At 42.6% G+C, this 16,463-nt stretch overlaps 1 protein-coding gene across 1 annotated transcript; it reads right to left on the bottom strand.

Annotated features, from left to right (window-relative positions):
* Positions 1–12,962: 12,962 nt before the first annotated feature.
* On the bottom strand, positions 12,963–14,501 carry KCNJ15 (potassium inwardly-rectifying channel, subfamily J, member 15). The gene is made up of 2 exons (XM_010580327.1): positions 14,434–14,501; positions 12,963–14,109 (listed from the first exon to the last, which is right to left on the bottom strand). The coding sequence occupies exons 1-2, from the start codon at positions 14,499–14,501 to the stop codon at positions 12,963–12,965; spliced, it is 1,215 nt and encodes a 404-aa protein (XP_010578629.1).
* Between the last annotated feature and the right edge of the window lie 1,962 nt (positions 14,502–16,463).

Here is a 16,463-nt window from a genome sequence, read left to right on the forward strand (position 1 = left end):
TCAATGAGGCTGCTCTCTAGGGAAAACATGGGAAATCAATGGCAGAATCTGCTCTGTGTCTGTAACCTTCTGTAGCTACAGGGTTCAGCAAATATGCAAGACCAGAGCTAGCAGGGAGCACTAGGGGAGCTGCTGCTAGCCCACTGCAGATCTGTTTTCTCCAGGTTTGAAATCTGAGGTAGGAAAAAAGAAAGGGAGTGTTAACAATTTCTGTCTAAGATTCCCATCCTTTGCATTGTATGCCTCTAAGAGAATTTGCCCAGTGAACATCCGCCAAAGCGGAGCAAACTATTCAAAGTGGGTAAAAACTCTGTCCTGTTCAGAGGGTTTACACAAAAGCCTTACCCAGGCCCTGAAGCTCAGCGAGTCCCTGTACTTGAGCCCTACTAGGCGGGCTGAGTGACTGGTTGGGTGGGCACAGGGCTGCCTCAGTGTTCAGGAAAGCCTGTTACCTGAATTCTCAGCCGTTTGTAACCTAAATGCCACTTAGAGTGTTTTTTCCCAAACTTATTTTGCAAAACTGTCAAACTGCAGACATGCAAGCATGTACGAAACCCAGTGGCGGAGTTTGTTTGGGAAGCACTGGGTGAGTTTGCCTCGGAAATGTTTCAGACATATATTCCAGTTAGACAGCAAAAATGTTCGAATTCCTTGGCTGCTTTCTGGAGTCCCAGGTCTTAATCTTGGCTTCAGATCTGGATCAGACCAGAACTGCTTGGGAGTGATTTTCCTTTATCAGCTACTTTACAGATAATTTACTAGCAGTCCAAGCTGCATTTACTTGGAAGAGCAGAAACTTCATCCTTCAGATAAGATTACTCTCCTACTAGTAAATATTGGGCAGAACACAAGGAAGGGATGAAAACTGCAGACAGAATGAAAAGGAAATGACTGATCAGGCTATTAGATAGTTAGTTCAGGTTGAAGTACCTTCAGAATGGCTCAGAAAGGAGATTAGAGGGGAAAACAGTTCATGGCTTTGTAGGATCAAGTGCAATGCTCTACATTGGCTTGTGATCCTTGCAAAATATTCACCTGGCAAGTTCAGTAGATGTAGACACTGAAAGTTAATTCAGAAAAAGTCTGAAGAGCTAGTATAAATACTATTCAGCTAAATGTGGCTGTTCACTGTAGCAGTCAAAGTCTGTTGCATGCTAGCCCAAACTCTTGAACATGAAAATTAAAGCCCTGCCTAAAAGCCATTTCTCTGTGGAGGGGATGCTGCACTGCAGGGCAGCAGGTGCCAGGCTTGCCCACCATTGCCATGAGGGAGCTTTTGGAGGAGCGAACTTTTGTAACAAGCTCTTTCGGAGTGAATGCCGTGGGAAGCATGCCAGGGTGGGGAACCTGGGAGAGAGACAAAACGATGACGAGCTGCATCAGCTGCAAACCTGGGTGCCGCGTTTCCATGTGGTGCTTGGCTACCCTGGTGACAGACACGTTATAAATACCTCAAGACAGACCCATTTTGGAGGGGTGCCTGCAGCTGTGGGGAAGCTGCAGATTAGAAATTCCAACTGACTCGTCACAGGCACGAAAAATATTTCCCAATGCTGCTTTGTGCTTGGGGGGCTTTTCTGAAGCAGATGAGACTTCACCAGCCTCATCGAACTGCTGTTAGAAAGGCTTGTGAGAGCTGCATTCAGCCCAAAAACTGATTACTGCTGTTGTCAAAGCCAGTATGATGTAATGCTTGCCCTTGGAGCAAAATAACAAGACTAGTGCAGAACTGATTGTGGTTTAAGAGGTGAAGGCTCGAGCTGGCTGTTTAATGCCATCATTGGATTGTGAAATGGAGGGGCCAGTAGCAAGACCCCACATGCGCACCTAGCCACCAAAATGTGCTTGTAGGGCTTATGTTGCCCATGTGATGTCAGCCAGCAGAAGACTGCAGGCAGGATTATGTCACTACTCCTATCCCAACCTATATTCAGAGAGACATAGGTGTCCACCTTCAGTAGCATGCTTTAAATTACTTTTGACATTTAGTACAATGTCCGAACCATCCCCACCCATTTGTTCCTGTGCTTTGCACTCCTGAAGAAGTGACCATCACACAAAATCTGCCTCATGGTAGCTTGTCCATGTAGGTGCTTACCTCATGGGTGACAGAAATGTTGACAGAACGGTTTACCACATAGGTGAAATGTGAGACAGATTTTACCCTCAATTATGAATCTCCCAGATCTAAAACCTTTCCAGGAGAGACCCTTATTGCTACAAATGCAATTGTGAAGACTCTTAATAGTCTGAAAGCATTGTCACTTTTGAAAGATAAGCATTTGTCATTCTGGTGTTCTAGCGAGCTCAGTTCCAGGCAGTACAATACCCAGGACACAATCGAGGCCTCGCTCCTGCGCAAACGGGAAGCAGAGGAAATGATGCAAAGCCACACTGGAGCATCCACCTTCCCCTTCATGAAGACATGAATAAGAAATCACCAGGCTGAATCATTTCTTTCTGAAAAATGACTGTGTATTAATTAAACCTAATCACTCTAGTGTAGCTCCTTATACGGCTGCTAAATTGTTACCAGCTTACTGATGATCATGTTTACGAAAAGTAATTGGGCTACCTTTTTATTGGCATTACCAGAGATTTCCACCCATCACTAACTTGTTCCTTCCTCCACCACAGATCCCTTAGATGTGCCAAATGCCAGATTAACTATTTATGGAGCTGTTGTCTGCCCAAAGGGGAAGAAATCTGCAAACTGAAGAAGGAGGCAGGTGCAATAAGCATTTTTAACAGGGTTTTTCCTCCTCATTGGTCACTGGCGGTGCTTATAAGGACAAATGAACAAACAAGAATGACATGGTGCAATATCCCTTTGCTTCCCTGTAAGTGCTATTTTTCTGCACTACCACAAAATTCCTCCTGCCCAGACTGATATTAACATAAGGCTTGTATGTGCTCTTGGGGCCCTGATTCCATTCACTGTCTCCCCTTGCCAACATGTAATGTATATTTTTTTTCATATATGTTTTATATGTTCATAAAAAGCTATACCCCACTTGACATCTGTTATCTGGATTAAGGCTGCCCATTCAGCTGGCCAAAAAGGGATGGAAATCTGTGGAGTGTTTCAGTTGCCACAATACACAGATGATGGTCATTTTTCAGGTTGCTGACATGAACAAATCCAATAAAACTAGTAATCAGCCTATGGACTTAAATAAAACAACAGAAAGGGGAATAAATATCAGGGCCTCCTCCATAATGCTCTCTTATTTATTATTTTTGTCTGTGTGGTCTTGCGATCATAAATGTTGCCATTACAGTCTACATGACTTTCTTGCATGTACCACGGAGCAAAGGATTTATCACCAAGACCTAGTAAAGAGAAGACAAAATGCAACGCTTTGAAGGTCTCCTCTGAATTCAAACGCCTAAATTGAAAATGGCCAGTACTGAGCCAGCTCAGAATTACTGCTACATTTACTAGATCTAGTAATGTCCAGAGTTATTTCCGCTCTGCTTTTTTACAAGTCATGTGATTTCATTTCTCCTCTATCAACAGTCCAGTAAATGAAAACCAGACTCATAATCATACAATCAATTTTATTACATTGCCACTGCGTGAAAAGGAAAGCTTCAAAGATGAAGCAGCATTTTAGATAAAGAGAGTGAGCAAACCATGACTGCTTCAACAACAACAAAGAGGGAGCATTTAAATAAATGATTATGGAAAAGAACTATTTCATATAGTCAAAATGTAATTGGGTACATAACATGGCCGATATGCTGATGGCCATGAAAATTTAATTACCTTCCAAACCACTGAATGAATTATGTAGCCTCTGATTGCTGCAGAACAAAGTTTATAGGCCAGATTCACTGTTGGCAGAAGCAGAGTTACATTGGCTTCCATGGAGTTGTCATCATTTGTTCCACTGGTGAGCTTGGCTCGCCATCCCTGCAGCGCGGATCCAGAGTCCTTTGAAGTCAATGGAAAGGGCCCTTGACTTCAAGGGACTTTGGATCATGTCTGGTGTACCATGTGGTTTGCCAGCAAGTGAATAAGTTATACTGCAGATCACCATGTACATACGTATTCAGTGTCGTGACACGTACTGATCTGGGAGTGGGACTGAAAATGCATCCCTAGCAGCAAATACTCTATTTCTGTAACCCAAGCCTGCATTTGGAGCTGGTCTCTTCACATTTAGAATATTTCCACTTAGTGCCCAGCCCCTCCGTTTGTTTGCAGTTTAATTCCTTCTAGCATGTTATTCCATCACCCCCTCAAATCGCTCAGTAACTGCCTGAAAAATGAAGCTATTTTAGATGAAGCTTCATCGGAAAAGATGTGGTTATAAGCTAACATATTCTTGCCCTGCACCAGCTGTCTGTTCTCTAAACCTAGCTGTGAACATAATTTTCCCAAGAAAGCTCTCTGGCAGAAGTTAGGTAGGAGAAGGATGACGGAGAGCAAGATCCAGTTAGTAGTGATAAGTTGCAGAGCTTGCTCTTGTCAAATACGGTCCAACCTGGGTAGAGAAGCTACATGTAAGCAATGCAGTGACTCCAGTCATCACATAACTAAAGAAATGCAGAGAAAGTCCAGTGAAACATGAAGCTCTTCATGGGCTCTGCTTCCCAATGACTTGGTGGGGTGCCTCAGATGGCATCTCCGGACAGGCTCAGGATGCATCACCTGGGTGGCCCTCAGTCAGACCTGTGTCCTGTCTGTCCTGGGCCTTTAGATCGAGCCACAGGTCTCAGCAGTGGCACTCCACCTTTCCTATTGAAAGCCTGAGGGAGTAAATGGATTTTTACTTGTCCATCTCAGCACAACAAATGTTTGTGAGAGAAGGCAGCCATGGAGAGATGGAGACAGAGCAGACACACAGAAAAATAACCAGAGAGGCTGTCCTAACAGGCAGGAATGGCAGCACAGGCTGAGCAAGAGAACTGAGGAGAACAAAAACTGTGCCAGTAACAGTGGTGTTTATCTCAATGGACAAACATCAGTGTGAATTTGAACTATCTCTTGGATGATAGGAGGATGAGATAGAAAATCTGACACACCCACTTCTCAGGTAGCATCAAATGTATTAAAAATATTTACGTGCCTAATGTGACCGTATTGCAACCTCACTGAACTAAAAATCAGGTCTCCAGCTTTGACACCTGGTATTGACATCTCCAGCTTTGACCTGCTGGGTTACCCTTGCTGGTTTGGTATTCTGTGCCACAGCTTCCCAGCTATGGAGAGGAATGACAGTAAATCACGTTGATTGCTTTAATAAAGCACTATCGGACTTCCTGCTCTAAAGAGGAGCAAAAGCAAAATAGGCAGAGTTACTATTATTTAGCAGCTGTATTCAGGTATGACATGGATACTTGGTAATGGGATGGTGATATCAGATTGCAGGTTTAAAATAGACATTTTCAGAATATAAAAGTCCACAGATGAACTTGTGAAATACCAGTTCAATCACTGACCATGGATTAGCAATGAAGTCTAAGTTCAAATTCCAGCTAAAAAGCCAAATGTATGGCGGTAAAATATAATGTTTAAACAAACCTGTATCTAACACCAACTGATCTTCACAAAACAGAATTACAGCTGGCTACAATCCTTCTAGGTTAGCATGAAACTACTAGAAGTTTAAAGCTTTTTCATGTTTTGTCACAATCTTGATAATGGGCTTATTATGAGGGTTGTAAAATTTCATTACAGCACATTCATTTCTTGAACAAAATGAGGCTCATTTTTCCAGTGGAAATAGCCTGCTCTTGACGATGCTTCTCTCTGCGCCAGAGAAAAGGTTCAGCTGGCTTCTTGGATCAGCTTTACCGCCTCTTTGCAACGCCAGGCTGCTGCAGAAAGGGGAACTGCGGAGCCAAGAATTTGGCCTCTGGATTTCAGTGACATTAACACCCAGCAAGAATTCCTGGGAAGGACCACTTCCATGAGCGAAACTGGAGCCATTCCTCGCAGTCTGGGGCTTGTCTGCACATGCAAATAAATGCATCTGGAATAAGAGAAGCTGTAAATTTGAAGTGGGAGAGTGGTAAAATGGAGCAAGTCATGTGGCAATGTGATTATTTCTTTTTTATTTCTGATGGAATCGGTCGTGAAAGTCAGTGAAGTTGGTACATAGAATGACACCCACATTCCAGTCTCATAGCGTCCACGTGTACTATCACTCCGGACTGAGTTACTTGGAGTTGTTAAATGATTGCGCTGGAATAACTCCATGTGCAGACAAGCTCTCATTTTTCTGTAGAACAGGGGAATGGCAGAAGTCTATCAGGGAATAAATTCAGCTTGCTTATTTCCTCTCAGGATGAAACATTTGCCCATGTTTGTGAGGTTAGTGTAAATAAAATTGCCAGAATAAAGCAATCAGTGTTTTGTTAATTGACATTTCACAGCTGAGTAAACTTTTTTCAACGTATCAGCTGGAAGACTCAGCCATTTCTGGTTTTGGAAACATCAGTTTTGAGTGTCTGTTCTAGCTTTCAAGCACTTTGGTTGAAGGAGAAAAGATCAGCTATCATACTCACCCAGATATAAGTCAAAATATGGTTTTAGGGCAATTTTCTAGAAAAGAAAAACAACTTGCCTTATACTTAGGTGCAGCTTGAAGAGGAAAGCGAGTCTCAGTTCTGAAGTGCTACACACTTAGAGAAGGTATTTATCTGTTCCTCTTTTTCTTGCCTGTCTTTCGGTAAGCATTTTCCCTATTTTTTTGCCAGACATGAACTGTCATAATATGCACCCAAGTTTGCAGCTTTTAGAGATGCTTCATGTTTATACAGAACTTGTAGGGATGCCATTTGTTATTCATTGCTATTTCAGGGCACTTGGTGTACAGAACAGATCCTCTCAAAATGAGTTCATGGAATAGAGCAGAGGAGAGAGGGAAGGAGGAAGAAACATGGGGATCTCATTAGGAATTACACTTAACCTCCATTCTGACCTTCCCCAGACACCTGATGGTACCACACTGAGACTGAAGTGAGTGATTCTGTCACATGAGTTGGACATGCTTTGGGAGAAGAACATACCCTAAACCGTTGTTTCTCACAGGAAAGCAGCTATACGTCTGCAGCTTTACAATGAAAAACTATCCTGACTTACAACAAGCATCTTTCATAGGCTACTATGGTATATACTGTTCTTTCCGAACTTTGTCTTCCATCAGGATAGCATTTATGATACTTTTTTCTGAAAATAACAATCTGGTTTTTTCCAATAACTAGCAAGATTGGCCATTTAGCATGAATCACCTAATTTGTTCCAGATCTTGGACTTTGATATTTATTTTGAGACATTTCTTATTTTGGAGCACAGCAAAGGGTACATTTCACAGACCATTTTACCAATTTCATTGGGTAAAGAATGAATAATAATTCCCTAACTTGAAAATTGTTGTTTAACCGCAGTTGTTAAGTGAAATCTTACTCTGCTTATGATTTAAGTATATATCTTTGTTGCGAAGGAAAGATAAATAAATTATGATTCTAACCAGCTTCAGATAATTAGATGCTTAATATGAGCAGTAGAAGGGAAAAGACGTTGAAATAGGTCTATGGGAGGTGAACAATTTGTACTGCAAAAGCCATTAATGAGTACTGGAGCCATCTGACCTCTGATAAGTCTTCCTCAGACACCTCAGCCCTTTTGAATGTATAGCAACTCAGACTCACCACTTTGTAGTTTGAGGCTGGTGTGTTCCCAAGAGAGAGTAGGTATACAGTGAGGGTGGCCAAAGACATCTTTACGTTGCTGCCCCCATCGGGCACTTTTGCTCTGCATGAAAGTCAGAAGAACAAAACGCACGTCTTGCACCTCCACAGTGCAGGATCTTAGCACCAACTAAGATCTCTCCATGAGCTGGTTTTGGTTTCAGCAGAGCCTGCCATACATTTGAATCTCAGCCGGAGCCTCAGTAGTGCCAGGCAATGCTCCATTCTGCTGTTGGTCCTGAGGATGCTGATCTTGGGGACAGGACAGGAGCAGGCAGGTAGAGCAGTACAGTCTTTGTCTGCTATGAAAGACTCATGCCAATGTGTCTGTCAGAGTCATAAATCCTATGTCCTTAAACACTTTCCTCTTCTCAGTATCACTAATGTCAGTCATCATGTCATATTTGGTCTTGATAAACATTTACAGGGCATAGTAAGGAATGAATTTAATGGTCATGCAATATGGTGAGGTGCACAGTGACCATTGTGGAGTTTATTGTTAAGAGGAGATACAAAAAGAATATGTATGTTGTGCTACTTGTGGAATTATGTTATTTTGCTGCGTGTAATGTGTGCTAATGCAGGACGGGGCAGATCTGAGCAGTCTCTGCTGAGGGAATACATGACATCCTGGAAATGCTCCAAAAGCTCTTTCAAGCCATTTGTGTACAGGATGTTCAATCAGTACCTATTGCATTAAAAGGGCTCTGTTCTGGTAATCTAATATTTGCAGAGAGTATCTGCTGAAAGCTGAGCAGGCAAGTCAGGGTAACATTCCTTTATTCATGTAATCCCAACAACATGAGGGTGACCAGGACATGACTGCTTTGCAGCCAAACAGTATATTAGCAATGAATAAGCAAGAGCTAGAGCATACACTATGCTTTTTTTAAGCTTCTCTTCATCACGGATTTGATAGTCATCACAGAGTCTTACCCGTTCTCTTTCAAGATCAGGCTGTCATCAGACTAACACTGAGCAAACATATTCAGAAGTCATCAGGAACTTTTGCTCAAATACAGAACTTGCATTCACTTTTCCCAGTCCTTTGAGTCATCTCAGCAAATCTGAGAGTAGGGGTTTTTTTAGCCTGGCATCCTATGGAAGTGGCAAATGTTCAGTCATACGGATCAGTATGAGTGTGCATGATTGGGGGTTTTTTTCTCTCTGTTTTTCCATTCTGCATCCCCTCACCCAGTATCTTTTAGACCTAACGGCTATTTGCCCTCCTACCTCTATTCAGAAAATTAGAGAACCACATTTTTCTGGAGACCACTATGCTCCCCTGTCAAGTTCTTGGCTTTCCCCAAGCATTGTCATCAGTTTGGAAGATGAAGTGAAACATTTGTGAAGGATGGTGGATCTGACTCTGGCACAGTCAGCCTGCAGTCGCTTGGGGTTCATTTCTTCCCTTCCTAAGTCATTCCAAGGAAGCAACAGCAGTGAAATTATGCTTCTTCAATCACCTACCTCCACAGAAAAAAAAATCAAAATGAGGAAAAAAAAAAAGAATAATGAAGTATTGAAGCCAAAGCCAAAGCAAATAGTTCAGAAGCAGTCCATGAGCTGAAATAAGTTCCCATTCAGCTGTGTGCTGTACAAGTCCAAATAATTAAAATGACTCTAAAAATGTTCTGCTCACTGATAACTCATGAATAAAAGAAAGACAAATATGTCATATTCCTCAGTAAATTTAAAAAGGTAGATTTAATTTACCATGGCTATTTCCTTCTGAATGATCTAGTGACTGGGATGGAGGATTTACTTGATGGACATACTCATGCACTTAGTGCATACAGGGACATGGGGCTCCGCTGCTTTCTTTAGTCCCTGAAACTTTAAATATAGATTTAATTTAAATTTATTCGTAAAGTTAGTACATTTTAGAGACTAGTATAATCATCCAACTCAGTGGTTCCTAAAGTAGTATCTTCTATTTGTGGGGCAGGGAGAGGAGTGAGAAGGTGCTGCTGCCAGCTGTGTAGGGACCTGACCTGCTAGAACTGTGGATGTTCTGCTCCAACACCCTTGGGACAAGCAGTCGGCAGACAAGAAGGCTCTCACACCCTCAGTCACCAGGTGGGCAGGACAGTCCTTACTCATGGGTAAGGCAGCTTTGGGACGGCCATGGAAGTTTTACTTTCTGGTTCTCCATCCTGTCAGCCGAGGTAAATCACTATAGCTGTGTTTATACAACCAGAAGAGCTTACCACGAGCAGTGAGAGGTTGTGGTTTGCTGGTGATTCATATCAGATTCACATGCTGTGATATTTTTCTACTGCAGTTCAGTACTCTGCAGCTAAGCATGCTGCTCCAAGGCCACTTCTGCTCTTCTTAACTTGCAGATAGAGCAATGGAAGTTGTGCTTGCACAAAAGCATGAAGGCAAAGTACAGCTTGTTGCAGAGTAAGACTGTGTTCTGAAGCTGGAATGGATGAATAGCAATGCATTTTATATTATACAAATGTATGTATATAATACTACTGTACAGGCTCTCACTAGCTGATGAAGGTTTGCTTTGACTTTGCCAAAGTTTTCTAGTGTTTTCCTTTTCTTTTCTTTTCTTTTTTTTTTTTTTAAGACTTGTAGGACTGAAATTTCAGACAAAATAATTTCTGTGATGCTTTTTTTCTTTCCAAGGCTTTTGCTCATGATGTTTTTTCTTCAGAATAACCTAATGACTGGAATGGCCTAGTGAACATAGCGACTGAACCTTGGTATTGATATACACAAGGACTTAGGTGTCTACCTACTTGCTTAGCTCCCAAAGCGAAGCCTGGAGCAGCCTGGTCTCTAGGCTCCTAAATGGCTGCCACAGAAGTCCCCACACAAGTACATTGCTGCAGCTGGGTACCCACAGGACTTCCTAGATCTGACACTCAAGAAACACGTAGGCCCACTGGGACTTGGCATGTGTGTACCCTACAGGGCTCAATGCCCTAGAATTTCTTAAGATACAAGCAAGAAAGTGCGATAACAAGTTTATTGAAACCAATGGAGTGCTCACCTGAAGGATACAAATTGACATGTCTGTCTTTGTTTCCAGGGATGGGAAGAGGATGGGAGGAAGGGGATCAGTTCATCATCAGGTACTTCTGGAGAAGAACCAGCTCACCTGCTGTTGGTGAAGCTCTTTTACAGTCCATACACAGGCAATTACTTTAGGAATGATCTGAGCACTTACCCAGATAAGAAAAAATTGGAGTGTATGTCTGATTATCAAAACACGGAGGCTAAGGCTTGGCAGAAGTAGGGTTAAGACACCTGCGCACTTTCACCTCAGCATCCCAAAACACTGTTCTTTCTTTGAGTTGTAGGACATGAACCTCAGGTCTACAAAGTGACTGCAAAAATTTATGGAGCATACATGTTTCCTTGCAATGAAACAAGTGATCAGACAAAGTGAAGGAAAATTGAAAATTAACAATCAATAATTTAAACATTAACATCCTCTATATGTGGTTGCAAATGAAACCTGTGTGATAACACAGCATAATACCACCTGGGAATTCTTTCTAAAAATGCTAGGCGGGCCCTGTAATTACAATGGTTTGAGAAACCTTGCTTGTATTGTTGTGGGTAGGGAGCCTTCTTTGATTAATTTGAGTCTCTCTCTTCAGACAATTACTTGGATCTCTGACTTCTCACACAGAAGAGCTAACCATTTACATGAGCAGTTTTAAGCCTCTCATGGTCCCCCTTACTACCGTCCTACCCCCCCTTCTTCTTGACATTCATTCGTGGTGCCATGGGCATCTCTGCGCTCAACTTGCTGCGTGCCTCTTTAGGCACCAAGCTAGATTAATTTATTGTATAGAGTATTGTACGGCAGACTGCAGGACCACTTTCCACTAGGCCACACGGTGCCGGGAAGCTAAGCACAGTAACAGTAATTGTAATGATGCCAAAAGTCCTTTCATCACTGCAGGCCTTGGTGGCTCTCAGGCCAAGACCTGGCCCACAGGCCCAAAACTCGTACTTAATACAGCTTTTCCTTGCCAAAGCTTTAGAGGAGCAAAATCTCTAGAACTCAGAAAGCTGCCAAAGTGATATCAGTCAGAAATAATTTCTAAGTCCCGTTAAAAAAGCTGAGTTATGCATACTAGGCATGCTACGTGGACACCACTGCTACCTGGTTTGCTACCCATAACCTGACCGCCGTAGTGATCTGCTGAGTCCCTGGGTTCTGTGCGGGATGCAACTGCCTACGCCAAGCACTCGGCTTTTTCTCCATGGTACCACACCCTCTCCCCGTGCCACAAAGAGATCAGGAGCTGCTCAAATTAAATTCCTTTATTAATGGAATGGTTTTAATAGACCAAAAATGAAATGGATGAAAGGAATGCTTGTCCTTTATGGTTGCCAAAGAAAGTAAATGTTGTCTACAGACATTATACAGCTTTCTTTTAACCAAAATTAAATACGGTCCATAGCAAAGCAAGCAATCTGTAGAAATGTATTGTTATGCTGCTATTGCAAACTACTTACATTGGATAAAAAACAGGTGTCTCAAAGCCAGCTTTAACCTTAGTTGATTACTGTAATGATTCTGTGTATCTTGCCCTCATCTCCCCTTTTTGCTATTATACATAAATCGGGCATTAACAAGGTTAAAAAAGTGAGTGATCACAAAACAATCACAAAACGAGCTCTGAGTAGCAGAGACAGAGAGCGAGCTCCCTTCCTCACCACCCAGCACGACTACTCTGTCACCCTCCTTCAAGATTTAAGAAGGAGTTTATAACCTCCCTAGAGGCTCTTCCCACATCCAACCATTTGTGTATCCAATCAATTTACTTTCAGTGCCAGGAATCCCCACTAAGGCAATACCTGGTATGAGAATACACATTTTAAATATACATATTTTAAAGGAGCATATTTTCTTATAGCAGTACGGTGTGCTGTCTCTGTGAATCCGTGTTCACAGTAAAACCATGTCAAATAAATATTTGAAGGAATCAGCACAGTGCATCCAGTTTCACTTTCCAAACGGAAAGTGGTGTGTCTGCTTTTAGTGGTGGTATAAGGCAGAGACTTAATACAAATCCAACTTTGCTAAGTCACGATCATGAACAAAGAAATCCTGCCTAATTACAAAATACTTGATTAACAACTCAGCCAAACAAAGGGATAGGTTTACTATACACCAAATCTATTTGCTGAAAAGGACTTCACTGCCAGTTTCATAGCAGACATACAGCACAGAGATTATGTTTTTTCAGTTTGCGAAAAGAATTAGTCAGAATAGTTTGTCCATTCAGTCAAACATTGCTCTGCTGCAACAACATCGTTCTCAGTTCCCTTTCTCTTTGATCCTCCTGCCTGTATTTCTCCTCTAGTTTTTGTTTTTCAGAGTCCATACTATAAAAAGTGGAATCTGTGCTTCTCCTAATCTTCTCAAACTGACTGAAATCCGCAACGTACTTTCCATTTGGAGAGAGAGAAACCACAGGCACGAACTCGTAGCCCCAGTGGATCTCCTCGGGGATGTAGGAAGTCCTGCTTTGGCAGACAGCGCTGGTGGACTCCACCGTGGCGTTCAGGAGCACCACAAGCTCAAAGTCCTTCTCCTTGAGATTTTGAGGTGTGAGATCTCTTAAAGGGCTGCTCTCATCCAAAATATGGTAGAAGGTTAAAGGCAAAATGAGAAATGGACTTTCTGAAGAGGAGTCAACATTGAACTTGACACTGGCTTGATTCAGCAGGATCCGCTCCCCTTCTTTGGTTTCATATGTTTGAAGAAGCTTCCCAGACAGCTGACACTGTATCAGAAGGCTCTTCCTCATATTTGCTACTCTGATCACTAGGCAAAGTTCTCCATTGTGTTTAGTAATGACGGCACAGTGGCTGAATTTAATAGTCTCTGCCCTTTTTTTAGGTCTTGCAATTTTGGCCAGAAAGGTACCTGTGATGAAGATTTCAATCAAGGTGGTGATGACCAGTTGGGCCACAAGTAAGAAAATGGCATGAGGACACTCCTCTGTAATGAAACGAAATCCATAGCCAATGGTTGTCTGTGACTCCAGGGAGAAGAGGAATGCCCCAGTCAGAGAGTCTACGTTCTTGACACATGGCTCACGCTTTGGGGTGAACTTGTTTATTTCTAAATCACCATGAAGGAATGCAATGGCATAGTAGATAACTCCAAAGAGGAACCAGGTCATAACAAAAGTAGCAGCAAATAAGGTGAGTTTGTACCTCCACTTCATGTCTATAACTGTAGTCCACAAATCTTGAAGGTAGAGTAGGTAAATGCCATCGACTTTGTCTATCCGCACATTGCTGTGACCACTTTTGGACATCACACGGGGTTTGTGTGCCTTAAGCATGGCAGTGTCAATGCCTCCGTTAACCAGTGGGACGCGGGACATATTAATCTTTGTGGTTTCCATCCTCACTGCTTCAGTCCTAAGGAGAGAACAAAAGAAGATTGTTACTTAATGAAATCAAAGCACATAACTGATTCTGAAAAGCATTTGATGGAAAGAAGGCACAAACATAATCTGAACACAGCAGCAGTGAATAAAAACAATTGGAAATCAAAGTTACCATCATACAATATCTGACATTACAAATAATTTGGGAAAAAAAAAAATCATTCTTTGATTCTGGTGACTGCCAGATATGGAAAAGTAAGTTTCTTTTATGATAGCCTGCAAAAGAAATTTGACAAAGCTGAAATTTTATATTAGCACTTTATTTCTGTAAAATGCATTAAATTTTTTTTCTTACGTTTCTCTAGAGAAGAGGCTCTTTTTGATTACTGAGCAGGTTTTCTTTAATGCCCTGAAGAGAGACATCTGATCAAAATTAAAGTCGCGTCAATGCTTGGTTTAGAACGCAGATCCAGCACACCACCTCTGTCTCTTCCTGCGACGGAGACAAAATGAGCCAGACCAGCTTTCACTGTGAACAATTAACTTCCACAAGTGATTTACTCAGTCGGATCTGGCTCTTTGTTACAAACTTACAACTAACCTAGAGGGAAACAAAGCAGACCTGAACACATCAAAGTCGAGATTTGGAAAGGAATATTTACACCTGAAAACACTTCGAAGATGTTTGCACTGTACAGCACTCCGATTTTAAGCCGTCTAAGGAAAAAAAAAGGAGGCAATTCACAAAGTCAGCATTCTAGCCATGGGCCCTGACCTGCGCGAACCCAGCAATCATTGGACCACCCGACTCTTGAAGTTTGTTTACTGTGCATCAGTCCGGATGGAGAATAAGTGTGCAGACACTCAGGACTGAACAAAGCCCACAGAGTGAAGCAGAACAGTGCCTGTGCCAGTTTGATGAGGCAAGTAACAAGACCCGGCTTGCAGGACTAGACAGTGATTACGTAGAGCGAGGACAGTGCATGTTATAGTCGTTTCCAACAACAAAACTTCCTGCTGACAAAAACAACAAAGAAAGAAAACATCCCATGCATCCTTTGTGCTTTGGCAGGTCGTACAAAAAGCATTGTTTTGTTCCATTGTTTTCCTCAAAAAGAGCCTTAAGTAAGTGATTCGTTTTCGTGAACCACTGAAAAAAAAAAAAAAGAAGAAGAACGTCTTCCTTATAGCTACTTAAAAGAATTTTGCAGGAAGTACAAGATATATTTGTGGTACACACATGTGCCAGTCCAGGACATCAGCATAATTGCTCACTGAAGTACCTTTCCTGTTATGTCAATTAAGGAGAATTTTATTTTATGACTATACCCATCACACTGTTGCAGGCTCTCTGGGAAAGGGTAATTAAACTTAACTCCCATTAACACCTGTAGCTCATTCCAATTTTGGTTTAATCACCAACATTTCTCTTCCATAGCCAAGGAGCCATTGCCATATATATATATATATAAAAGAAAGGAGTGCATCAATGATCCCAGTAGGAGATTCCTTATGTGACAGTCAAATCAACCCACAGTGCGCAGCATGTCCGGATAATAAACAGGAAAAAACCTTCAAGTGATCTGAAAAAGAACAACGGGAGGAAATGGGGGGGTGGGAAGGAGCATACATGCAACTGCTCTTTAGGCAAACTCAAAATCAAGCGCTACTGTCAGTGCGTGTTAAATACAGGCAACCTCTCATGGGAAAGCTTTTAGAAAAATGCATACCACTTAGTCAAGAGGCTCCATTCGCCACACCGAACCTCACCCTGCATAAGCTATAGATATAAAATGTATGCAAAAATCTGTCCCGAAATAAGTACGCTTCTTCTGAAGCACACTTCCCTTTAGCTACTACTTTCAGGCACAAACATTACGTTGTCAGAACAAATTTCCCTGCCACGGATTGCTAGGCCAGGAGATAGCTGGCGTTTCCAATCCAGCCCCATCCCATGCCCCTGCTCAGCCTACCTGGACGCCTGCTCCTGGGAGCAGCTCCCCAGGGCTGCCGGCTCCTCCTCCTCTGGAGGCCACCAGGATAGAGACGGACAAGGCTCCACCTTCCCTCCTTGGTACTCTGGCTGGTGGGCTTTTGCTGGTGGGGCAGGAGTCTTTTGCTGGTGGGGCAGGCAAAGAGCAGACTTACCTGCTCAGGGTCAGGGGTGGCCCAAGGCGAGGGACGCGTGGACAGTCGGCACAGCACACTCGCCGTGGCTTTACCATGCCCAAGAAACACCGGCTTCTGCACAAGTGGTCGGCATATGTGCGGTAAATATTGCATGTTTGGGATGCACTGGGCATGCTGTGCGGAGCAGCTCTGCCCCACATGCACTGTGGCTCTGGTACTTCCTTCACATGCCAGACTTGGTACGTGTACACTGCA

This window comes from Haliaeetus leucocephalus, unplaced genomic scaffold (assembly GCF_000737465.1).
Source record: "Haliaeetus leucocephalus isolate CR32 unplaced genomic scaffold, Haliaeetus_leucocephalus-4.0 Scaffold702, whole genome shotgun sequence".
NCBI classification, from domain to species: domain Eukaryota; kingdom Metazoa; phylum Chordata; class Aves; order Accipitriformes; family Accipitridae; genus Haliaeetus; species Haliaeetus leucocephalus.

Excerpts from the sequence above, each read along its gene's own strand:
- KCNJ15 (XM_010580327.1), bottom strand. The coding sequence starts at position 14,501 with ATGTCTCTCTTCAGGGCATTAAAGAAAACCTGCTCAGTAATCAAAAAG. Across the intron at positions 14,110-14,433 it reads AGCCTCTTCTCTAGAGAAAC|GACTGAAGCAGTGAGGATGG; the intron begins GTAAGAAAAAAA and ends TTCTCTCCTTAG.